Source organism: Mytilus galloprovincialis, chromosome 10, assembly GCF_965363235.1.
Source record: "Mytilus galloprovincialis chromosome 10, xbMytGall1.hap1.1, whole genome shotgun sequence".
Classification (NCBI taxonomy): Eukaryota; Metazoa; Mollusca; class Bivalvia; order Mytilida; family Mytilidae; genus Mytilus; species Mytilus galloprovincialis.
In genome coordinates, this window is record NC_134847.1 from 33,015,615 (window position 1) to 33,042,925 (window position 27,311).

The 27,311-nt window shown below is 30.7% G+C and overlaps 1 protein-coding gene across 1 annotated transcript; it reads right to left on the reverse strand.

Moving 5' to 3' along the window:
• Positions 1-696: 696 nt before the first annotated feature.
• On the reverse strand, positions 697-27,229 carry LOC143047413 (ras-related protein R-Ras2-like). Its single transcript, XM_076220453.1, has 6 exons — positions 27,086-27,229; positions 18,163-18,250; positions 16,075-16,177; positions 12,633-12,741; positions 11,929-12,047; positions 697-11,079 (listed from the first exon to the last, which is right to left on the reverse strand). The coding sequence occupies exons 1-6, from the start codon at positions 27,188-27,190 to the stop codon at positions 10,995-10,997; spliced, it is 609 nt and encodes a 202-aa protein (XP_076076568.1). The 5' UTR covers positions 27,191-27,229; the 3' UTR covers positions 697-10,994.
• Between the last annotated feature and the right edge of the window lie 82 nt (positions 27,230-27,311).

Here is a 27,311-nt window from a genome sequence, read left to right on the forward strand (position 1 = left end):
AAAAAATCCATACCTACCTACCCTAACTTTTTTTCAGATGTAACTGGAACCACACATTCTATTTTTGTTTGGCCTTAGCTCCATTTTGGGGCTATTTCTTGGCAGTCAGTTTTTACAGGTGGATGAAGCCAGACTTCCCCGAGAAAACCACCGACTTTCAATAGGAAAACTGACAATCCTAGAAAATAATATTGGAGTCGAGTGCACTGAAAATGAGATGAAGTTTTTTTGTGTTTTAGTCTGTAAGCAATAGGTTAACTATATTTGGTGTATGAAACTATTTGACATTGAACATGTCAGTCTTAGGTTTTATTTGACTGTGACTTAAATTTTAAGATTTATTGCAACTTTAAGTTTTTGTGTTTTAGTCTGTAAGCAATAGGTTAACTATATTTGGTGTATGAAACTATTTGACATTGAACATGTCAGTCTTAGGTTTTATTTGACTGTGACTTAAATTTTAAGATTTATTGCAACTTTAAGTTTTTGTGTTTTGGTCTGTTTTCAAAGTATTATGTCAACTGTTTTGTGTATGGAATAATTGTAATGTGTATATAACTGTCTGGCAGTTCTCATTTGACCTTGACCTCATATTTTCCTGGTTCATTGGTATATAAGAATGTAAAGTGATAAAGGGCCATAACTGTTAGAAATCCTGAATTCAGAATCATGTCATCAAATAAACAATCGTAAATGTAAAATTCATTAAGTTTATTCAATGTATTTTAAAAATACATAATTACATGGTAAGAAAACAATTATTAGGCCATAAAAAACTAATTTTTCAATTAGTGTCCCTTGAAATTAATTAAATAGCAAAAGGTTAGGAAAATAGATTGAGATTAAATTCTAAAATATTGCCATGTTTGATTGCAGTACAAATCACAATCTGCTGTTTATAAAAGGGATTATAAATTCCTCCTTTCTCAGTTTTTCTAACAATTTTAAATGACTAAGATAAAGAAGATTCAAAATTATTCAAGCAAAATTGGTCCTAACTTGTTAATTTTTTAGAAGAAAAACATATTCTTCTCAGAATTTAAAGGACTATGGGTAATCTCATTGTTAGCACGTTTAAATGAAAATAACGGTGCCATAGGTTGAATTCAATTGTTTTGAACGTTTTAAACCAATCAACACCTTTTGGTGTGCACTTTTGAAAATATTACCCAGAATGCATTAGATTCTGAAACATCGAACAGATTATGCTAGCTGAGCTAATAAACCATAAAAAAAATCCTCTCCACCCCTAAACTTTCTTATAAAAACAAGAACAAGAATCTAAAAATTATTTTTTTATGTCCTTGATGAAAGGCAACATATCCTTCCTAGCTGTAATACAACAATCAGGTAATATACATACAAATTTCTTCCCAGTCTATTGTTAATACAATGTATATCATACACAAATATTACAGCTAATTTCCTAACGCATGTAGAGCAAAACTTTGGTTAGCTTGCTTGCTTTGATTGTATATTGTACAATCATATTAGGATAACACCCAATTAAATTCAAATATAACAGATACAGGTTAAACTATGCCTATATATATTGTTTAAAGATGTCAATCTTATTTACAAAGCATGTATAAACAATTATACAAACAAAGCAAGCAAGCCGTCCAAAGTTTTATTTTGCAAGCATTAGGAAATCAGCTGTAATAACAAGATAAAAATTATTGATAATTGTAAGCACATCTATCTTGGCTTTCAGAGCTAATACTAACTAAAGCCAATTGTGTTCAAATATAAGACAAAGATTGTCCATACTTTAAAGAGGGCATCCCGAATTCCCGAAAAATAAAGCATTTTTCCCCAGATCCCGAAAAAATAAATGTTCAATTCCTGAAACCAGACAGGTGTTAATCCAAAAACACAATTAGGAGTGTTCCAATCCTGGCGTCCTGAAAAAGGTCCTTCTGCCCCTCCCTAAATTTCTCTTTTTAATTTATAACCAAAATGGGATGTTAAGTTAAGTTCTGAATTTAAATTTATATTCGTATCCAGATTTTACTAATTTTTTATCAGCGCTTGTCATCATCTCTTTTTCTGGTTATATTATATTAATTCCCCATTTCATAATCTAATGCATTCTGGGTATTATTTTCATGAAGTACACTAAAATTTTTGATTAATTTATAATTTTCTTGAAAACTGTTCTACCAATGGCATAATATATTTTTGAGCAATTACCCTTAATCCTTCAGAGACTGAAAAACTAAATGGAAAAAAAATCTAACTCAAACTCAAAGGATTAATAAATTTCATCCTGTATTTAACATGCAAGTAACGGAATATTTTTAAGTTAATATAATAAATATTAAATTTCCTTTTATCCTTACTATCTATTCATTACACATTACTATTTGATGGAAAATTGCAACAGGATTTCCTCAAAATTTACCATGTTCACAGAATCAATTCTTATTCATTTTATAAAGAGCACAAATTTCAAAGTAGCTTTCTCTAAAGAATAGCCAAAATAATTATAACAAAATATTATTTCTATACTACACAATATGTTGAATTGAAAGACAGAAAAGAAACTTGCATTATATTTATAAGACATTTAATGTATAACCACACACATATACATGAAACTCAGATATAAATAATGACACACATATATATATAGATGATTTTAAAAAACAAGCGATAATATCACAAAATAGAACCTGAAAATGCATTGTCTTACAATAATACAATTACAGTTTTTCATATAGACCAAAAATACTTTTAAGATCCGATTCAAAAAGACCAAAACTTCTTATAACATATAGGCAAGTAAAACCATACATATAAACACACTTTCTAAAAATTGTAATTTTTTATTTTTATTTTCATCTTAAGTCTTTGAGTTGAGACCCAATTTTCTCACATGGGGTACCTGTTACCATGGTAACCTAAGAATAGTTACTGAAGCAGAATGCCTACCCAGAACAGTTATCAATTAATAGTTAAAATGGCTCTGGATAAAAATTGCAAGAAAATTGGGTTAAAATGTATATGACTTGGAATTCAATTAAAAATCACCTGACATGATCAAAACCAATAGAAATCATCATTTAAATCAATATGTAAGACTCAAGGTCAAGGCTTCTGTTCCTAGTATTAAAAATCAAAATGGCTGTATGGTAATGATAAATAAAATAGTTAGTTATTCAATCCTTTCAAACTTATGTGATTTCATAAATAAATGAATAGTGGGTCTCATTGGGGTCTAAGCGTGAGGCAGAACTGACGAGTTTTTGTAAGCGTGACACAAGAAAGTCAAATTATTGTGCTGTGAAAACGGGGAAATAATGTCTAGCAGGACACAGGAAATTACAAAAAAATTAGAATTGCTTACATTCATAGTGTAAGTGGGAAAGGGAATCTGACAAAACAGTAATCGGGATCAGAACCCCCAATGAGACCCCCTGAATAATGTCTGGTCACTCAGGTGCACAATTGTAAATGTGTTGTTACTGTAACATCATTAACAAAATCTAAATAAGGTCATTTTACAAATAGATTTTGGTCGAATTCAAAATGAACAATGGTTATACTCCAAATATAATTAATTGACATCAGCATCTTCTTTCAACGTTTTTAGACAAAATATCATTTTGGATAAGGCAGTTTGCTAATATCTAAATGTTAATTGGAAAATCTTGCAATTGGTCAAAGTTGGAAGTTAGATGGCACAAAACAGATACATTAATGTAGACAAAATTGAAATATATCAGGACTGATGTCTGACAATTTTTTGATGAACACCTCAATGAATTTATTTGATAGATGTATAATACTTAGTGATTTTGATTCAAAAGGCTTAGAAAATGATCATATTAACTATTTCCAGCACATAAAATGAAATTAACATAATTTAGTAGGTGGTCATCACATTCGGTTCACAAAGTTAGGTTTGAATGTCTGCTCTTTTAACTCTTAATCTAAGATTCTCTGAAATCTGAAAATTCATATGACAAATGTTATTGAATCTTGAAATAATTTGTATGGAAGAAAAGTCCAAAGAAAAAGACCTTTACATATTAAAAATGAATGTCAGTGAAATAATTTATGTACTTTTAAGTTTGAACATTTAGTTAGTACTGTTTTGTTAAAAACATGTTTGAATAATTATTTAAATCAACCACATATTGAGGTTAAAATAAGACACATCTTTTAAATATTTTGCATTAGCCAAATAGCCACCTTCATCGGGTAATTTTCAGTTTAGAGCAAAGTGGGGACTAACCAAAGCAATGTAAGGAGTAGAACTTGTGCAAAGTCTATGTTTTAATCATAAATGTAACTCCATACCCTTACCATCAAATTTTCAAGGATTTTGCCATCATTTGAATATAACAACCATATAACCAGGAATTGTACTCATTAAGTCACTTATGGAGGTTAAATTATTTATTTGGAATACAGTCACCATTCTTATATCCCCAAAAATTAACCATGTAATGATACATTGGAGATAAATTGATCAGCTAGCTAGCAGTAAAACTGCTCACTCCACATAATAACAAGGAAAAAATTGAGTAATGCATTAGGGGAGACATTACAAATTAAATTCAATAAAGCAAAAAGATGAAAGACAAAATAGTCACATGTGAGCTCTTGTTATAAGGGCTTAAATGGAAAAAATAAAATTTTCTTTCTTCAGACTAAAACTAAAACATTACACATAACAGATATTTTAAAATCATATAAAATGCCAGTTTCCAAAAGTATTGGTATTTGAATATTGGTATTTGAATGCAAAATTAAAATCAAAAAGTATATCCAAAACAAAAGGGGGGAGTGGGTGTTATTTTTTTTGTAGATCATTAACCTCAAATGGATAAATTTTTCTACAATCACAATAGTGTATCCCCATAAAGTTCTGAAGAAAAAATATGATAATTACAGAGTTTCGTGTTTACATCTTTGGTTTAACATTCTAGATAGTTACACAGGAAATGGTCTATAAAAACATTGATATCCAGTTCTCTTACAAATGTAACCCTTGAAAAAAATAGTTTTTGTGCTAATTTCCTACTGCATGTAGAGCAAAACTTTGATTAGCTTGCTTGATCTGTTCATATATTGTACAATTGTAATTGGGTTTGCATCCAATCAAATTCAAACATAACATATACAGATTTAACTTTGCATATATATATTGCTTGAAGATATCAATCTTAATTACAAAGCTTTAATAAACATTAACACAAACAAAGCAGGCAAGCTTACCAAAGTTTTACCCTACAAGCATTAGGAAATTAGCTTTAAGTTTCTTATATTCTTTTAGTTCAGTTATTTAAAAGTGAGACAATGATGCTGCATTTCTGCACCAACTGACAACATTTTTAATGGATTTCAAATGTATTCATTTATATATTAACTTACAAATACTCCTCCAACAAATACGGTTAGCAATCATACCACATCTTCTTTTTTAAATTTAACACTTGTTCTGTTATAAATGAAAGAATCATTTAGTAAATGAACAAACTGTACAATACAAGACAATGAAATAAACTTTAATCATTTCAAGAATTTGTATAGTCTTATATTTTTAAAAAGATAAAATTTCACAGAAATGCTTGAGTTGAACATATATTATGTAGAAATTTTGGATATATTCAAAGGGGGTATAATCCAAATAGAAATTTGGGGTATACTTATTGACAAATTCTTTCTTTCTAGTATTTCAAATAACTAGTGAAATCATTGACTTAAAGAGTTCAATGGTAGAAAGATTTTCAAAATACAATGATGATATATAAAACGTACACACGAAAAAACAAAGTATTAATTAATGTTTTGATATTCATGTTTTTTTAATGACTAGAAATATGAAAATTAAAATGCTGTACAGTTTTGTTCAATCAAATACAATGATTAAAAGCAATATACAAATCAATATAAGCTAAAATAACAGAGAGCATTAAGCATCTGAACTAGCCAAGAGTTGTTATCAAATGAAAATAGTGGAACTAATATGAACTACCGTAGTCGTCTGTGTATAGTACGCATTTATCTATAATATGCATTCCCTAATAAGTGATTTATATCTATAATGATACTTTAAAATCAAATTTTGAAATACAATACTTGACCATCCACAGGCAAATTCAAGCATGATTTTCTCAGCTTTTATAATCTACACAACAAGTGTGTTAGTCAATTTTATATCTATATTTAGATAAGCATGTCTCAAAAATATGCACATGAACCTGTCTCCATTTTTCCAGATTTTATAAAAAAAAATTATCTATATATATATAAAATTGTCATTTATAAAAGTGATGTTATTTAAGATTTATCAGTAGTTTCTGAAGTCAAGCTAAAACTGATATTAAGCTGAGGAGATCAAGCTGGACCTTTGACCAGTAAATATGTCCACTTCTAGACAAAATATAGGTTCAGTAAGATATTTTCAAGGTCATATCAAGCAAGGACAAAATCTTGCTAATAAATTCTAACAGATTATAAAAAAATAAATGTAATTTATAAAATTACAAACAAAAAATTATACTGATAGTAAATTTCTTACAGGAGAAAACTGACATATCAAAAGCATATTTAAAGCTATTTAGGAAAACACATGTATACACCCAACAAAGTATGTATTTATAAAAAAAAAACTTTCAGAATATGCAAGTCTTTTCATAATTGTGGAATAATTTTAAAGTTAAATGCAAAATATTGATCATTACTAATAGCATATCAGTGAAAGGTCAAATTTTAAATAAAATATTTTCAATTTTCAAAATACTCATTCTTATATTTTATTCCACAATTATATCTAAATAGTTCATTGTTATTTTTTTTAACTTATATATAAATGTCATAATAAATGTAAACATAAATTCCCTAAAAATAAAAAAATAATCTGAGTTAAGTACATGTTGTATAAATAAAACTGTATAAAGTTGTTAATATCTGTACAAATTGATTACATGTTTTATAACTAATTACAACTTTTTTTTTATATTTTTAAATCCACCCTTATAATCTGGTTTACTAAAAAAAATGTGTTAGAAACCTGTAATTCCCTCTTATTTTAATTATTCATTTATTTATTTCAAAATCATGCTACAAATATTGGTTCATAACTTAAGAACCAGTCTCATCCTGTTAAGACCAGTTTGAAGAGGATGGTCTAAGTTAAGGGAGATAACTGTCATATATCACTGGTAAATTATGTCTATCATTTTCATAAATATTTTTTAAGCTTTTAAGTAACACAGATCATTTGAATTCTGTTTGACATAATTACTTTACAAACATTGATGATAACAGATTATCACAAACACATTAGCAATTTAAAGTTATTAAAATTATTTCCCTTAACCTTGATCTAGCTCCATAATGGATACCAAAAAATGTTGGTTAGAATTTATAACATAAAACGTTATTTAGTTAAATGCTAATCCCCTTAAGCTTTGTACTTTGTAATTATACAAGCATTGCAAATACAACAAAAAAAGCAATTTATTCTAGCCTGCCAAATTTTTTTTGAAAAATGACAGATTCTTTAAAAAAAAAAATTGAAAATGACAGATTCTTTAAAAAAAAAATTGAATTCTTATTATTTAAGAATTATCTATATCTTTATTCTTAATAAAACATGTACATAGGTATTAATTAAGAATAATAATGCTCAAATTGCAAACTGTCCTGCCATTTTATTATCTATAAATATGAAAAAAGCAGGAACAAACAATTCAAACTTGTTACCATGATTACAGCACATTCCTCTTCATATTTTTTCAAACAAATGAAGAAAAATAACTGAATCAAATTTACAAAAAAATAAATAACAACAAATTTAATACAATGCAAGAAACAAACTAATCTCTCTAGTTTAAAAGTCAGATATAAATTATTACATTCTTTACAAAATTAAAATTATCATTAACAAATAGTAACAAAATAAAGGATACAGAAAGATTCTAAAGGAATGTACATATGCAACAAGACTAGTTAAATTCATAGTTTGGGCAAAGATTTTTTTTTCTTCACACAAATTATAATATTTTTTTTTACAGCTTTTATATTTCTCTCATACTTTCTTATCTAGAATATAGAAACAGTTACATAAATCTGTTAAAACAGAAGTTATTTTTAGTTTTCTTTTGAATGGATAATATATATACAATATATAAGATTTATACGATATCAATTAAACAAAATGAATTTAGAAGTTAAATACTTATATATGCTGCAATAGTTCTTTGGTAACACGACAAAGAGATGAAAAACTTCCTTTTCAAAAATGATGAAAGTATTAATTATAGAAACTTTTGTATGAATCAAGTTCTATAAAACGGTTAAATTTGTAGAGAAATGGTTTTTTTTTCACATATATATCCAAAAATTATCTTGGAATAACCAAACATTTATATATAAAAATTATCGGTTGATTCACACAGAAGAATAAAGTGGTGATAAAATCAACACTTTCAAGATATAAAAGGTCAAAATCTTCGTCAAAACTTAAAAGTTTCGCGTGCATTTGAATAAGTTCACAGCATAATGAAAATGAGTAGTCAAGTTAATGTGACTACAATTTTATTGTTAACACTTTCCCAAAAATGTAACCTAATATCGAACAGACAGACTGCTACACAGACAAGACAACATGATGCCCAATACTGTAGAAGACATGGCATCGACATGCAGAGAATTTATCATAATGCCACTGTTAGGGTTAAAAAAACACAACATTGGATACAAAAACCTTTTTTTCACTAAACTTTTGTTCCTTCAGCACTCTATAATAATAAAAAAAAAGCATTTGACAGATTTAATTGCTACTTACAATAACTTAAGGCAGACGGCAAGATAGCAACCACAAGAAAAAATGAAACTTAAAAAAATTGTGTAAAATATACTTTTAAGCAAACATTTTATTTCAGTCAAATTTTTAGGTGAAAATACAATTCCCTAGCAGCAATTAATGAAAACAGCAATTCCTCAACGAAATATACCTCTTTCCTAATTTGAGTCCATGTTAATAAAATGATTTATTTCCACAATTTTCTAAAATATTTTGTTGATTTTCTAAGATTTATCTCCCTTAAGTGCTGACTAGGCATCAATATCCATGACAACCATTAGATGTAATATTACATCAATGATTCTAATAATTTTCCATAAAGTTTGTCTGTACACACTAGTCCTCATAATTTTAACCATTACTACCCTGCCCCGTTTTGAATCTGAAATTTCATTCTTACTTTTAATTTTGAAATCTTTTTCAACTATCCATTTCCTACTCTTTGTCATTTTTCAGCACTATTGTAGGGAAACCCCCAGGAATCATTCAGCCATAAATTCAAAATACAATATAGTATTGAGAAATCAGAAACCTCCGATATTGCACATTAAAGTCAGAAACTGGCCATGAATTAGTTACAAAGCATAGAGAAATATATATAGGAGGTAAAGACATCTATAAATTATAATACTGTTAATTATTTCACAGCAAAAACCATTTATGTGTTAATCACTTTTCCATCAAGTGGTCAATTGTATTTAGATTGCTAATTAAGCATCTTTTAATATAATTTTGACACAGAGATATGTCTTGTCTGTATGTTGGTTTTTTTAAGTACAATACTTAGTTGAAATTAAATAATCTAAACTTCCACATGTAAATCATGCAAGATATTCAGTCAAGGAACCAGGAAAGCAGCTAAAATCCAAGTTGTTCAAGATACATTTTAGTTTCTTGTGTACAATTTGGAAATTAGTATGGCGTTCATTATCACTGGACTAGTATATATTTGTTTAGGGGCCAGCTGAAGGACGCCTCCGGGTGCGGGAATTTCTCGCTACATTGAAGACCTGTTGGTGACCCTCTGCTGTTGATTTTTATTTGGTCGGGTTGTTGTCTCTTTGACACATTCCCCATTTCCATTCTCAATTTTATGTATATTAAAAAAAAATATATAATAAAAGAAATGACCACCTGTAGGAAGTTTGGTTAATATGTGAATGGTTTAAGCCGTATTAGTACTAATGCAAGAATTCAATAAGCTTACAAACAAGTCAGTTAATAACTGTTATATTGGAATGCAAAAATAAAGGAAACAATCTTAAAGTTGGGACTTCAAATTCAAAATGAAAATGTAAAAAAAAATCATTTTCAAAATTTATAAACTGCAATTTTTTGTTTTTTTTAAAATTCTCAATTCAAGATTTTAGTAGTTTATAAAGAAAATGTAAAATGGGCGAAGATTACATATTTATATTCAACTCATTAATTTTGGAAGTCAAAGGAAATGCATATAGTTTTAAATTACTTTTTACATATGATGACCACTTTGAAAATGATCCGACTAAAACCTACCACAGAATATGATAGAATATATATGTCAAAACAAGGTCAAAGGTCTAGTCTTAGAAGTTGTACACTAAATGGGTATATAGTCACAGAAAACATTACAACATAATTGTTAATGTCCATTAAAAACAAAACGGTTAACATTTGAGCACTATCTATAAAATCTATGCCGGAAAACACAATCAATTTATAAAATCTACACTGGATACACAATTCACTATATACAGTGAAACCTGGCTAAACCGAAAACCTGTATAAACCAAACATGTTCTTAAGCACTGTCATATCAAATTGTATGCGTTGTGATCCTGATAAAACCGAACATCGGCTAAAACGGAACAAAATCTTAAGTCCTGAAGAGGTTCGGTTTAGCCAGGTTTCACTGTATATTAGTAACAGTTTTTTCTTCTCATAGATGAAATGCAACATATGAATGGATAACATCAAGACTACACCAATAGTTCCTTTCTCAAAGGCAGAAGACACAAGAAGGATGAAAAGATTCTGCGATCACAAACATCTTAACTGAAGCAAAAGAGCGATTCTTACACACGATGCTGTTCAGATGTTAACAATGAAAATACATGGCACCAGAAGTTGTCTCTCTTTATGCTTGTGATCTCATTTTTTATCACATTTACACAGTAAATTTGTCTTTTGTACATCATAATATAGAGCATTTTTTCCGATGTTTGCCACTTCCGTTTTTTCGAGAATTTTCTTCTGGTCTTTCTTCTGCTTGAAATTTTCTGAAAATATACCAGTAACAAATGTATTTGAAATTGTTTCACTAGTATATCATGAAACATGGCATGTTTTTGTGATTTTGAACCCTTTTCTAAGATTTTTAAAAATGAAGAAAAGTAAACTGATTTAGATTATAACCCAAAAAATATCCCTTTTAACATCCCATAGATTTGCTAAAAATCATTGATCTATCACAAGTTGATCCTATTAAACTAACTTAAGCAGAAAACTTAACATTGAAAATTGCTAAATAATTCAAAGTCATTGAAATATGTCTCACGGGGCAGGACCTCAAAATAGTCATCACACTGATAGTAATGCAACTCCATACAAAATATCTTGGATTTTTTACAAGTACATTTGTATCTCAAACTAATAAACCTAATGTGGTAACTAAAATTCTTCACCTGTTAACATATACCTAATAAGACTTATACTAACATAAGCAAAACAACAGGTGCCACATGTGGAGCAGGGTCTGCTTATCCACTGAAGCATCTGAGATCCCCCAAAGTTTTTTGGTGGGGTACATGTTGCACCATCTTTAGTTGTCTTTATGTACTATTATTTGTCTGTTTGCTTTTTGTTTTTTTTTAGCCTTGATGTTGTCAGTTTATTTATAAGTTTGGATGTCACTCTGGTATCTTTCACTGCTCTTTCATTGGCCTTTCCTTTGCTGAATTTTAGTGTAAGCAGAAGACATAAATCTGTCTACGGAAAGAAAACAATAGAAAATAAAAATTCAGGTTTTTTTAGCCAATGAAAATGCTTTTTTTTATTCAGCAAAACTAACCTTATAATTCAAGTTCTCTCAGCTAATGAAAATGCTTTCTTTATTCAGTAAAACGTACCTTATAATTCTGACTAAGTCATAAAATGACTGATCTACATTGAGTCTCATTTTAGCACTAGCTTCTATATAATTTATTCTAAGTTGTCTTGATAATTCTTGACCTTCCTCTTTTGTTACCTGCAACACAAGCAGTAATTTCAAACAGTATGTATAATTGCGCCCTATGCAACACATGGCACTAACAGGAGTTATAAGTTGTATGTATAAAAAAAATCTGATTGGACAAAATTGAAAAATTTCATAGCATAACTTCAATAATTGATGCTAAGTATTCATATCTAAAAAGAACCATTCTATTTTTTTTGCTTACAATTTATCACCCTATGACCTATGGGGAATTTTTACAATAAGCAATGTGACAAAAAATACTGTTCATGTATTGAGAAAAAATGCTGTTTTAGTGGTAAACATGTTCATGTAAACTAAGTTTTCATTTGTCTATTTTTTAGGTGTAAAATTTTATTCTTATCTAAAGAGAAAAAGACCAATTTTTATTTTCAATGTATGAAATTCAACCATTTTTCATTGTCAAACCTGCTAATCAATTTGATAAACTAAGTAAAAGAAATTTATAAACAAAATCCCATTGACCTCTTGTATACCAGTCAAATCTATCTGTCGCTGCGATACAGCCTTGTTCTGCTTTTGCGGCGTAAAGCAACCAACAATCAATCAATCAAATCTATCTGTCAGAATACTCACCACTCTTTGATGTTCTAGATCTGCTTTGTTTGCTACTAATATCATAGGGAATTCTTCTCGATCTTTCACTCGTAATATTTGCTTGTGGAATTTATAAATTTCATTAAAACTGAAAAATTAAACCCATGAAATAATTATATTATGTAGGTATTATAAACAATTAAAGCAAAATAATTCAGTGTTCTCAACAACTGGTAGTCCTGTCATTACTGACCACCAAGTTCTGAGTCAAGTACACATGGTGATCCAAAGATCCAACTAAAAAAAGAATCTCTTTTGCAAATAGGCCATTATCATAGCTGAGGAGGGGCAGGACCTTTTTTTGGGGACGTCGAGATCGGTTGTTTTTAAGCTTAGGATTTTGGGATTGATCATTTTGGGATACAGGAATTCTTTTTTTCAAAATTTGGGTTGTCGGAATTTAAATTTCTTTAAATTCGGGATGTCAGGATTTTAATTTCTTTAAATTTTGGATGTCAAGATTTAAATTTCTTTAAATTTCGGGATGTCAAGATTTTTAAATTTCTTTAAATTCAGGACCTCAGGATTTCATGTTTTTAAGCCCGGGAATTTGGGATCAGAACCCCTCCACACCCGCACCCCTCATAGCTAAATCTATGAACATGATTGATTGCCAGAATTTTACTGCAAATACAGGACCACCACATTTACTGAGACCAACAGATGTGTGGTCTTAGTGGTCCATATGTCCAACAGATTTTAAAAGATTTTCCAGAAGTCTGTAAGATTGTATAAATGTTTGTGATGTATTACAGTTATATGATGTATAAGGGTAATAGGGTAACAAATGTAAGATCATTATATTTTGTACTAATTTATTTCCATACAAGTGGCACTTTCATAGACCTAACCTACAACAAGAATAAAGGGTTGCCACTTTGGGCTGTAAGGCATACCCCATTTGTATTGACAAACAGGGAACCAGTGTCTGACAGATCAGAAAAGAAGCTTTCAACTCTGAGCTCATCACCATCAAGTGGGTCTCATTGGCGTCAGAGCATGACGCGAGATTGCTGATTTTTTGTAAGTGTGACATGTGAAAGTCAAATTATTGTGCCATGAAAACGGAAAATTACAAAAAAATGAGAATTACTTACATACAGTGTAAGCGGGATACGGGAATCTGACAAAACAGTAATCAGGATCAGAACCCCCCCCCCCCCCCAATGATACCCCCTATCAAGCTATTGACCAAATATTAATAAGACATTTGGCACAGTTGTACTGGGAAAATGTGCTGAAATATTTGTTTACATGAACATGAGAACAAATGGACTGAAAGACGAAAGGAAGAAAGAAAAGAAGGAAGGAACAAGGAAAGTACCGATAAAGGTCAAAGCAATAATACAGATCTTTCTCCTAAAATCGGGGCTTATTCAATTATTCCTTCAGAAAATACCAAAGAAAGTTTGTTTTTTCAGTTAACTAAGGGAGCTACCATTTGATTTTTATGGGGGGCTAGGATGAAATTTGAATAAAATAGCCAGGACAGGAGTTTTGAGTAAAAAAAAAAGGCAGGATGAGACACTTGACAAAAAAAAAGTCAGGATGACAGTTTATGTAAACAAGAGGCTCTCAAGAGCCTGAATCGCTCACCTTAATTCTTTTGGTTAAATCTCTCATCAATGATTATTTTGGCTTTTCAATTTATTTAAATGTTTTTTGGATCGTCCTATTTTCTTCAAAAGCCAAAAAAAATAATCATTTTCTCCTATGTTCTATTTTAGCCATAGGAGCTATGTTTCTTGACATACAAGGAAATAAAATATAAAATTTATACTAGATACTCTAAAACTCATTTAGCCTAAGTTTGGCTGAAATTGATACAGCAGTTTCAAAGGAGAAGATTTTTTAAAGTAAGTCAACATGATGAACAAATTGTGAAAAAAGTCTTTAAAGGGCAATAACTCCTTAAGGGGTCAATTGACAATTTTGGTCAAATTGACTTAATTGAAGATCTTACTTTGCTGAACATTATTGCTGTTTACAGTTTATTTCTATCTATAATTATATTCAAGATGATAAACAAAAACAGCAAAATTTCCTTAAAATTATCAATTCAGGGGCAGCAACCCAACAACAGGTTGTCTGATTCATCTGAAAATTTCAGGGCAGATAGATCTTGACCTGATAAACAATATTACCCAACGTCAGATTTGCTCTAAATGCTTTGGTTTTTGAGTTATAAGCCAAAAACTGCATTTGACCCCTATGTTCTATTTTTAGCAATGGCGACCATGTTTGTTGATAGATCATAACTTCGGATACAATTTACAAACAAGATACCCTAAGGAAGGTAAAGGAACATTCAATCAAAGTTTGGAAGTATTTGGCCCAGTAGTTTCAGAGGAGAAGATTTTTGTAAAAGATTACTAAGATTTACGAAAAATGGTTAAAAATTGACTATAAAGGGCAATAACTCCTAAAGGGGTCAACTGACCATTTCCGTCATGTTGACTTATTTGTAAATTTTACTTTGCTGAACATTATTCCTGTTTACAGTTTATCTCTATCTATAATAATATTCAAGATAATAACCAAAAACAGCAAAATTTCCTTAAAATTACCAATTCAGGGGCAGCAACCCAACAACGGGTTGTCTGATTCATCTGAAAATTTCAGGGCAGATAGATCTTGACCTGATAAACAATATTACCCCATGTCAGATTTGCTCTAAATGCTTTGGTTTTTGAGTTATAAGCCAAAAACTGCATTTGACCCCTATGTTCTATTTTTAGCAATGGTGACCATGTTTGTTGATAGATCAAAACTTCGGATACAATTTATAAATTAGATACCCTAAGGAACATTCAGTTAAAGTTTGAAAGTATTTGGCCCAGTAGTTTTAGAGGAGAAGATTCTTGAAATAGTTTACGACGACAGACGACGACAGATGACGGACGACGACGGACGCCAAGTGATGGCATAAGCTCACTTGTCCCTTCGGGACAGGTGAGCTAAAAAGTCAGGATAAACTAAAAAAAAAAAAAGCAGGACCGAATAGAGTGAAAAATAAAAAGGCAGGACAGATTACAACTTAAAAAAAAATGCAGGACAAAATTTTTCATCCTAGCCCCCCCCCCCCATAAAAATCAAATGGTAGCTCCCTAAGGGGCTTCATATTTATTCAAAAAATTACTTCTGTACAAGTCAAAAAAGATTCTTTTGTCAAGCACATGGGCTATATAAATACCTACTGGAACAAAGTCTGGTACAAATTAGACACTGTAGGTTTTGAAAGTAAAATGTCTACCATGTAAATAAGGAGGAAAATAAAGAAACTGAAGAAGGCCACTGACTGAAACATCTTAAATAATGGTCTATTACTAGAATAATGTAATATATGTTCCCGTTTTGAATTTTTGAAACAAGAACATAAGGTTTGATCAATTTTAACGACGCCTTGGAATATTTTACCTACCTGCTTTTATCTGTGACAGAATATACTAACAAAAAACCTTCCCCAGATCTCATGTACTGCTCTCTCATAGCACTGAATTCTTCCTGTCCTGCAGTGTCTAAAACTGTAAAAATAACGATAGTGGGATTTTATAAGTGTAAATTCAGAAATTATTGCATACACTTATTATTGCCATTTGGTCATACTAAAATGTGATTTTAATTTTTGTGATATTGAGAAAAATCCTGTTTAAAGGTAATTTATATAAAATTTCAAAATGTGAGTTAGTTATTGTAATTATAACATTGTCACATTCTTGCAATTATAAAAACATCGCAATAATGAGGGTCTGGATGGGGGGTCTGTTATTCTGTAAACATTCAATTTTCACCCCCTTTTTCTCTAATCATTAAAAAATTAACCCCTTTTTTCTCTAATCTTCATCTTTTTTTCCCGTTATTCTCTAATCTTCATTTTTTAAGGGCATTATTCTTTAATCATTTAACCCCATCCAAAACCTCAATAATATCTGAATTTACAGTACTACATAGACATACAACAATTTAATCTTATGAGGTTTGTAATACGGTAAATTCAGAAATAATTGTGAATAATGCGACAGGGTGATAATCGCAATAACGAGAGCCATCATCCTGATATCTGATACATATACTAGAATTTACCACTGCATTGAGTGTGATACAATATATATTTATCCACTCAAGAAAGTTGATTTTTCAAAATAACCAGCGTTTAAGATTTTAACTGTCAATGGTGGATAAATTTTGTATAGCACAAGATTTGATGGTTGAATCTGGTTCTCTAATGATTTTAGAAGATATGCAAGAAATTTAATCATTCTTTTCAAGTGAACTACAAAAAATGAGTTCTTTCTACGTGACGTCATCAGGCAAGGCTAATGTGCAATGTTTGTCTTATACATTTTTAATTATTTTCAAACTATCAAGACAAGTTCAAACTTGTCATATGGTTAATGATATGTGCTTCTACATGTACATGTATCAGGTATTGAGTCATACCAGTGGTTAGATATATCCCCTATCACTATTTTAAAATCTACAACACTTGACCTAACACCTGAACTATTGAGATCATCATATACCATAACTTTTGGTCCATGGCATATTTCTCAAGAATCAAAACTTCAAGAATCTTGAATTTCTAAAAATCAGAAATTTCCAATTCTCAATCATTTACCAGGCACCATTCACCTTTACTACTCAGGCCAGGACTTCAACATTTCCTCTTTTACAATACTTACTTAATGATTTTGGGAAGTAAGGTAAAGTATTTTAATTGTTTAACACAAATATCACATACCCTTGAAATAAGTATATTATACAGGAAGTTTAGGAATTTAAATTGTGACATAGTTTTTTTAATTAATAAAGCCAATTTAAAATTTTGAGTAAGGAAAATTTAAGCAAGTGTTCAGAAAAGAATTGATATTTTAATATCCTTTACCAGATGTTGCTATATTTCTGTAAACAATTTACATTGATATTTTCATTGGAATTTTTTATTTCAAAATGATAACACTTTATGTAAAGAGGTTAAATTAGTGCATCAAAATTGATAATTAGTAAAAAGTATAATTTTTTGTGCATTTTACATTATCACTAAATTAGCAAAAAATATAACACATTCAAAACTTTTCTTTATTTTCTATAAAATACTATTTCAATCCCATCAAATTCTAGTCTTTTAAAAAGCTTGTTATTTTAAAACAAAGTAGCAAACATCCTTAAGTCATTTATTTATCGTTTCTGAGAAAATAATTTCGGAAAAGTGTGCATGTGATAAACCAACAGATGGATGATGAACAAATTACAGCCAATTTCATTGACTGTGTAGCAAAAGGTAATAACTTTGGTTAGCTTGCTTGTTAGCTGAATGGTGAAGTCATTATTAGGTAAGTTATACTTCCCTCCTTTCCAAGTAGCATAGTCCAACAGACAGATAGATCGGTTATCTGTGCAGAGATCTAACCTTTGGCTACACACTCAATGAACTCAGCTGTAATTGAAAAATAGCCTCAACTTTTAGAGTGGGGTATACATTGGTTTTTAAGTAAGGGAGACAACTTACTGTCTAATCTGGCAACAACAGAATCTATAACACATTGTTTGGTATATGAGTCTTCTATTGTTGGATCATAATCTGTTACAAAGTATGACTGAAATATAAAACAATAAAACATTCTTGATTATAAATTACAATAGCTGTCTTGTGGATACATTAGATCTGGAATAAAAACTCTACATTATGAATAACAAGAATGTGTCCCTAGTACAAGGATGCCCCATCCGCACTATTATTTTCTATGTTCAGTGGACCGTGAAAATGGGGTAAAAACTCTGATTTGGCAATAAAATTAGAAAGATCATATCATAGGGAGCATGTGTACTAAGTTTCAAGTTGATTGGACTTCAACTTCATCAAAAACTACCTCGACCAGAAACTTTAACCTGAAGCAGGACAGATGGACAAACAGACAACAGGACGGAAGGACAAATGAACAGATGCAAAGACCATAAAAAAAGGCCCATAAATGGGGCATAAAAACAGCTGAACAAATTTTGAGGATTCATCTGGAATACAAAGATTCAGGAGAAAATGTACTCTTTTATTAGAAAAATGATGATGATGATTTGCCTTCACATGATTGACTGATTGTTCGTGCTTAATGTCACTTTCAGCACTCCTGGTTAAACATGCATATAATGGCGGTTGGGTATTTTTTTGTGGAAGCAGTAACTTATACAATACTGGTAACTAATAAAATATCACTGAATTATTACCCAAGTGTGTGTGGAATAGTCTTGGACAAAAATCTTTGTTATTGGGCAGGAACTATCATTGAAGAATAAATGAAGATCTAAATGTTGTGGAACAGCTTAGATTGTACATGTAATAACAAGAATGCACACACTGAAATGTCTCGCCTTCTTTACTTTTCATTGATATTATGTTGATAGTCCTATATATAAAGCTTCATTACAACTGTCACATAAACTTAACATTAACCCAAAAAACTAATAATTGATCGATGAACCATGAAAATGAGGTCAAGGTCAGTTGAACTATGTCAGGCAGGCATGTACAACAAACAATTCTTCTATACAACAATTAAAGTTGACCTATTGCTTATAGTTTAAGAAAAACTGACCAAAACACAAAAACTTAGCACGGAGCAATGAACCATGAAAATGAGGTCAAGGTCAAATAAAACATATAGGTCATAAAATATTTCCATACACCAAATATAGTTGACCTATTGCATGTAGTATTAAAAAAAAAAGATCAAAACTCAAAAACTTAACTATAACCACTGAATCATGAAAATGAGGTCAAGGTCAGATGACACCTGTCAATTGGACATGTACACCTTACAGTTCTTCCATACACCGAATATACTAGACCTATTGCTTATAGTATCTGAGATATGGACTTGACCACCAAAACTTAACCTTGTTCACTGATCCATGAAATGAGGTCCAGGTCAAGTGAAAACTGTCTGACCGGCATGGGGACCTTGCAAGGTATAAACATACCAAATATAGTTATCCTATTACTTATAATAAGAGAAAATAAAACATTACAAAAAATTTTAACTTTTTTTTCAAGTAGCAACTGAACCATGAAAATGAGGTCAAGGACATTGGACATGTGACTGGCGGAAACTTCGTAACATGAGGCATCCATATACAAAATACGAAGCATCCAGGTGTTCCACTTCTAAAATATAAAGCTTTTAAGAAGTTAGCTAACGCCGCCGCCGTAGCCGCCGGATCACTATCCCTATGTCGAGCTTTCTGCAACAAAAGTCGCAGGCTCTACAACAAATCAGCCTCTTCGTGGGCCATTTGATTTTGAGATTGCTTGGCCATTTATAAAGTGATTATTTGTCCAAGATGGGCCTCAAAAATGAAGGGAAAACTATGAAAATATAAATGGTAGTTTTTTCAATCTTCAATAAAAAATTATTTACCGTAATGAATGTACAACTTAATAAAAGCCATTAAATCATGAAATGTAGGTCAAAGTGACCCAAGTATTGCTGAATGATACTTACAATATAAATATAAATGATAAAGATTTCTATAAAATGGTCTTGAATGCATGATTTCAGGTAGTTGGGACTTGTAATGTCACAAACTCAAGTTCTATAACATTCCACCAATCAAAAGGATTAATGTCAGTTAACAGGCCAGTTTTCAAAGTTTTCAAAGTACATGTATTGCAAAGCACCATATATGTTTTAATTTGAGATAGACCTGTCTTTATTTTTGAATAGTCAAATATTTTCAAAAATTTTACCATGCATTATTAATCATTTTTCAATAAATTAATGGATAATAGACTTATAGTAACATGTTTAACCCTGCCACAGTATTTATGTATGTGCCTGTCCCAAGTCAGGAGCCTGTAATTCAGTGGTTGTTGTTTGTTTATGTGTTACATATTTGTAAATAAATAAGGCCATAAGTTTGAATTGTTTTACATTGTCATTTCGGGACCTTTTATAGCTGACTATGCGGTGTGGGCTTTGTTGAAAGCGGTACAGTGACCTATAGTTGTTAATTTCTGTGACATATTGGTCTCTTGTGGAGAGATGTCTCATTGGCAATCATACCACATCTTCTTTTTTATATTATAATATTAAGACCTAGTAAAGTCACATTCAAGAACATTTTGTACAAAATATTGATCACAGTTATTTATAGACCAACATGCATAAACATGCACATTCTTTATTTCTTAATAGACCTTTATAACTAGGGAAAAGAGACAGTCTGTCCATGAATTAATAGACCAGGAAACCTAAAACATAGTTGTAAACTTTCGATTTCAACTTCAGCTCTACTAAGATGCAAATTGTACTAAAATTCATAACACTTCCAGCCTGCTTAACACTCAATCCTTTGAATTTCATCAAAAAAGAAATGGAAGACAAAGTTTAGACCCTCATATTTCTTTAAAAAAAAAAAAAAAATTATCTATAAGTTTATGCAATTTGTTGAATCCCATGTCATCCCAAGCCAAATTGCAATATTTCTATTTTTAGAAATTTCTAGAATTCTGAAAATTTTCAGCACTGATTCAAATGCCATTACATGTATTCAATCAAATAAAAAAAAAACAGTACTCATTAATAAAGAAATTATTAAACTGATAATTTTTAATAAAACATATAGGTGGCCAAGGAATTCAAAACTTTAAGTTTCAATTTTAATTTAAATTCTTCACAAAAATTTAAATGACTTTCCTGTTATCCTCCCTACAATGTTATGTCATTTATGTCACAAGGAAGTTGTTTGTACTACGACCCTATCTACTTATATATCACACTCTTAAGAATATCATTTCTGTGGTTAATAAGGGCCAGGAAGCAGACTATTTAACTTAACACTATTGAAACAGATCCATTTTCAATCAAAACTAAGTGGTTTCATTAGGAGCCGTATGATAAGCTTTAAATATTTATATCAAAATTGGCTACAGTCAAAATTTATTTATAGTGAGACTTTTCAGCTGGTGAAATCACCACTTTTCTTAAACATTTTTTTATTCGATATATTGTTCAGATACAGTTTCAATCAGAACTAAGTGGTTTCATTAGAAAGCATATGATATTTAAATATTTATATAAAATGTTATGATGAAAAGCAGTAGTGAGCTGCGATGTTTTCCCAGAAGTTGTGTGTAAATAAACAATTTTCATATTACCTACTTTAGACAATGAGTCAATGACATAAAAATATACATGTATATCAAATTTTTTCAAAACTTATTTAAATGATGTACTGCCCATTAAAATCTTCATCATAATTTGAAGATTACCACTTTACTTGCTCCCAAATTAAACTTGTTAATGTTCTTAAATTAACACAGAAATATTAACAATTATTTTCTCATGGTGACTCACATCATTGCAAATCGATAAAGTATTTCAAGCCCAATTCAACGGAGTAGCTGTATAAAGTAGCCTATAAAGCCACAGTCCAAGATTGGATTGAAGTCCTACTTAAACTTTAGGAGCATGTAATTCAGTCATTTATTGCTGTATATCATATTTATATTTGATTATTGTTTTGTATTTAAATCTAGCAGTTACATTTTTTTTTGCATTTGCCATTCTGTGGCCTTTTATAGCTAGATGTGGATTTAGGAGGGGGGCCAGGGGGGGGGGGGGGGGGGGGGGGGGGCGCCCCCCCCTTTTCTCGGAAAAATTTGGTTGCTTATATAGGGAATCACTGAAGCATGACTGGAGCAGGCCCCCCTCTTAGGCAGTCAACAGGCCCTACTTATGAAAATTTCTGGATCTGCCACTGATAGCTAGTTCTGCACTAGGGTTTTTTCTTATTCATGTTATTGTTAAAGACCTGTATGGTAACCTAAAGTTGCTTACTTCTGTGTATTTGGACAATGGTTTCTGGCCTGGCTATTTTGATGTTGAAGGTCCTTAGTTTCAAGTAAAACATTTGAACTAAAGATGATACATTTTATAAAACATGATGAATAAAATACAGAAACTTCTTTCATTCGCGAACATAATATTAAAATTTTTACAACACTAATTCTGGAATCAGCTGTCTGTTAATAAATATTAACAACTTTCTTTTTTGTACTGATGTAAAAAAAAACAAGAGTGCACGAGCTGAAATATTTCACCTGTTTTACTTATTGTTGAAAGTCTGTATGACTTGTACACCAAACAATCATTTCAAAGACCAAATATAGTTGACCTATTGCTTACATGTATAGTACTTGAAAAACAGACCAAAACAAACCCTAACATTGACCAATGAACCATGAAAATGAGGTCAAGGTCAGATAAAACCTACCAGGTCAGCATGTACCCATTACAGTCATTTCATACGGCTTAAAGTATTTGCATGATTTGAGAAACAGAGCTAATAATGTAACTTTAATCTTGATCACTGATCTATCATGTGAAATGAGGTCAAGGTCAGATGAATCCTGTCTGAAAGACATTGTAATGTTGCAAGAAACCTATATATACCAAATATTGTTATCCTTATAAGTGAGAAATTCATATTACAAAAAAAACCTTTTTTTTTCAAGCAGTCACTGGAAAATAAGTCAAGGGCATATGACAGACTGAAACTTAGTATATGTAAGAGAATGATAATCCCTTTTTTCATTGTTAAGTACGAGAGAAAGCGGATACATAACATGATTGATATAGACTTTTTTACTATAGTATTAATGAATGGGTATTTTTATAATGGCCCTGTTATATGTCCAAGGTCTGTAATAATGGTCGAGGAAGTCTGTAATGGCCCGAGGCAACGCCGAGGGCCATTACAGACATCCGAGGCCATTATTACTGACCAAGGACATATAACAGAGCCATTATAAAAACACCCATTTCTTAATACATTTATTAACCAACTGAAAAAAGTGTATGTGTTGCTGCCAACTTGATGTATTCTCTTACTCTTTTAATGACAGTTTAGTTTGAAAAAAAATAATTTGTACTTCACCATGATCAAGCTTTAAATATACCAAATATCCAAGATATTAAGTTGAAAGAAGCTATGTGTTGAAAAACAGGATGAACAGTGATCCCTCAGGGGTTAAGAAATTTTGTTATAGCTCACTAGCCCAGGGCTTATTGGTAGCAGGATTTTACTAGCCCTGTTGGAAGAACTACTAGCCCATCAAAACTGACTTGCTAGCCCGAGTTTGCCTTACAAACTCAGAGTTTGCTGCAAAATACAATGGATTTTATAAACTTTACAACTTTTATCCGTTGTACAGTAGATTTTAGCAAATTGGATACCAAAAACTTATGTCAGCAAAAAAATATTCCATTCATATGAGCAGATATATTCAGTTCGTTGATCATGATAATTGAATATTCCTTGACTATTCTGTAATAAAGAGTTGACCAAATCCTGATATGGTACAACTCTTGACCACTGCATTAGTATATGGGTATATAAAAGGATTGGAGGGATTTTGATCAAATACATCATCACGTTTGTGTAAAAGAATTATCAGCTGGTTATGTGAAATGCTCATATTTGTTTTCAGTTTTAAAATTCTCTTTATTAAAATAAATCAAATGACCTCAAGTGATTAAATATCACCATTCATAGTTTGTGTCTTTTATAATTGTTTTATAAAGGAAGTACGGTAATATCCATATATTTACATTTATCACAGGTAGGCTAATTGTAGGCTATAAATTGACTACAAACTGAACAGTCTCTAAACTGAAATTGTTTTTGTTATAAATTTTATTACTTTAAAATCGAATCCATTTGAATATCAATGAAGATAATCATGATTGATGAAATATCATTGCATCAAGTTTGGGTTTTCTGAAGACTTTAAATGTTTAGGTTATGGTTCTGGAGGCTTCTTCAGTTAGCAAATAAAAACAAAATGGCGTCCATAACATGTGCACATGTTACAAATTTATATCTGACAAAAGTCAGATTTTTAAATTACTGTCAAAAGGGATTCTCATAAAATTGCAATGAATTATTAATCAGGTTACATTATATTTCCCCGGTTGCATAAGCAGTGTACAATACCCCCTGTAATGACAAATCGCTATTGAAAGTACGGGATCCACACCTAGATATTTGTTCTATTTTAAAACTTTTACAAAATTCAGTTCAAACTCTGGGAATCCCGGATGATGTAGTCGAATCTGATTGGCTAAGATAGAATGGTGATGAGGGGAATTTCCTTTTTCTATTTTGAAAACGCCAAGAATGTTTTGTTACTAGTCCGTCGGGCATATTGGGTTACAAGTTTTGGTTGCCCGAGGTCCAAATGCTGTAGTCCCGGGCGTCGGGCTAGTGGATTTTTTAACCCCTGTCCCTTAATGTGGTTCTTTAATGTTTGTTGCTGGTTACTAAATTAAATAATATACAAAAAGGTATTATACTCTTTACAGCTTAATTTTATTAACTTTATAAAAAAAACCTAACTTAATACAGACAAGCTGGGCATTAATACAGGGCCATTACAGAAATAACAGGGCCATTACAGAAATAACAGGGCCATTACAGAAATAACAGGACCATTACAGAAAAACAGGGCCATTACAGAAAAACAGGGCCATTACAGAAAAAAACAGAGCCAATACAGAAAAACAGTGCCATTACAGAAAATATGTTATTTTTAATAACCAGTCATTTTTGGCAATAATGTACTTAGTTGGTTAATAAAATTAGTTAATACCTATATTTTTTGTATTGCATATCATGCATATGGTGATGTTTTTCATTTGTTAAATAATGATGTTTTTTAACTAATTTCATTGGATGTTGGATGTGTACTGATTGATATATATAAGTTTTAGACACGATTTTTTTTTATCATATTTTTTTTACCTTGAAACAAGCTTACAGGTTATTGTGAGTTCTCAAAGATCTGTTTGTTGTCTCTTTTGTGTTATGTTTTATGTGCTTTGTATCAATCTGATGAGTAAAGCCAATCTCAACTTTTTTATAAGTGACTTCGTGAGTTCTTTTAAGTTGTACAGTAACACCACTTTCCAAGGTTAACCAGTAACATTCTGTATGGGCCTGGCCCATATTAGGAGCCTGCAATTCAGTGGTTGCTGTTTGTTGCTGTATATCATATTTGCTTTACATGCATTGTCTTGTACAAAGATCAGGCTGTTAGTATTCTCGTTTGATTTTTTTTTTTCATTCACCATCTTAGGTCCTTTGATACTGATAGCGGAAGCAAGTTAAGTCGTACCACCGAAAACTCGTACCACGTTAACTCGTACCAAAAAAGTTAACTCGTACCAACGTAACTCGTACCACTGGGAAGTCGTACCATTAAAAATATATTTTAAAATAGGAATATTTTATGGTGGTTTTTTTTTGTAAACTAATAAAAATAAAGTTCAATAACTTGAATTTTATACTGGATTTTAAGGAAAGCTTAGACAAAAATACGAATTTTTTTAAATCTTTATTTTTTAAACTGATCTTTCAAACTAGTTTTAATCCAGAAGAAAGTAAAAAAAAAACATTGCTTTAACTGTACCTGAAGTTGAATATCTATATCCAAATTAAATTAATTAAAGCTGTACTACATGATCACACATCAAATGCTATGTTTACAATGTGCTTTTTGGCGGGAAAATGCGGGGAACCCCTTAACAGGAAACAGTTACATTTCATTGTTATTTATAGACAGTAATAATTTCGTTTTGGAAATCATTTTGATTAACCGTGTTAACTGCTAAGATTTATTCATGAAAAATACATATTTTCTTGGGGTGAAACTTTTAATACTTTAATAATTTTACAAATATAAGTAAACCAGTCTGAAGTATTTTCTATCCAGGACCAACAGACAAGGAACATTAGCTACAAATTGGTCATTGTAATTTCAAATTATATATATTTTACAGATTTAAGAGGTATTGAGTGAAAGTAAAGTATATATATATATTCATCGTTTAACTCCATTTAAATGCATTTAAATAAGTTGGTTCGAGTTAGCAGTGGTACGAGTTTGCATTGGTACGAGTTTTTATTTAGTGGTACGAGTTGACGTTGGTACGAGTTTACAATGGTACGGGATAACTATAATTCCTGATAGCTTACTACAAAAATGTATGTGCAAAAGTATGTGGTCTGCTCATTTATGGATGGATTCATTTGAATATTGTTTGTACAAAAAGTTCAATGTAGGATAAAAAATTTAATTCACATAGTTTTTTCACTGACCCCCCACCTCCTCCTGGCTAAGATACCTTTCAAGTAATGAGTTTTCTGAAAGGTCCCAATGACTACATGCATTGAAGATTAGCGTCTACCTTTACGGCTTTAGCATGTTTAGCTATTCATATTCATAATTGTTCCAACAACCAACTGAATAATATAACTGGATATATGTAAAAATTGATATACTATGTGTAACATACATTGCATAAATTGGTAAGGTGGTTTCAATGTTTACAAATGGTTGCACTGATCTTGTGCTAAAATTATACTGCCATAATCACCTGTATAAATTGTATTGTTAAGGCACTTTTCCCAACACCACCTCCACCTACTACAACCAATTTATAACTTTGGCTAGTATTGTTTGAATCGCCTGCTTTTGACATATTTTTTGAGTGGGTTGTTTTCTGTGGTAAGATGACGGAAGTATATTCTATATAAGTTAAGCTACGAAACTTACTTTCGTATATATTTTTTTAAATGGTGACATTTTGTATATTTATCTTC

Coding starts and splice junctions, on each gene's coding strand:
- LOC143047413 (XM_076220453.1), bottom strand. CDS start 27,190: ATGTCAAAAGCAGGCGATTCAAACAATACTAGCCAAAGTTATAAATTG. Junction 12,048..12,632: donor ATCTAGAACATCAAAGAGTG/GTGAGTATTCTG, acceptor CTTGTGTTGCAG/GTAACAAAAGAGGAAGGTCA. Junction 11,080..11,928: donor GACTTAGTCAGAATTATAAG/GTACGTTTTACT, acceptor GTATATTTTCAG/AAAATTTCAAGCAGAAGAAA.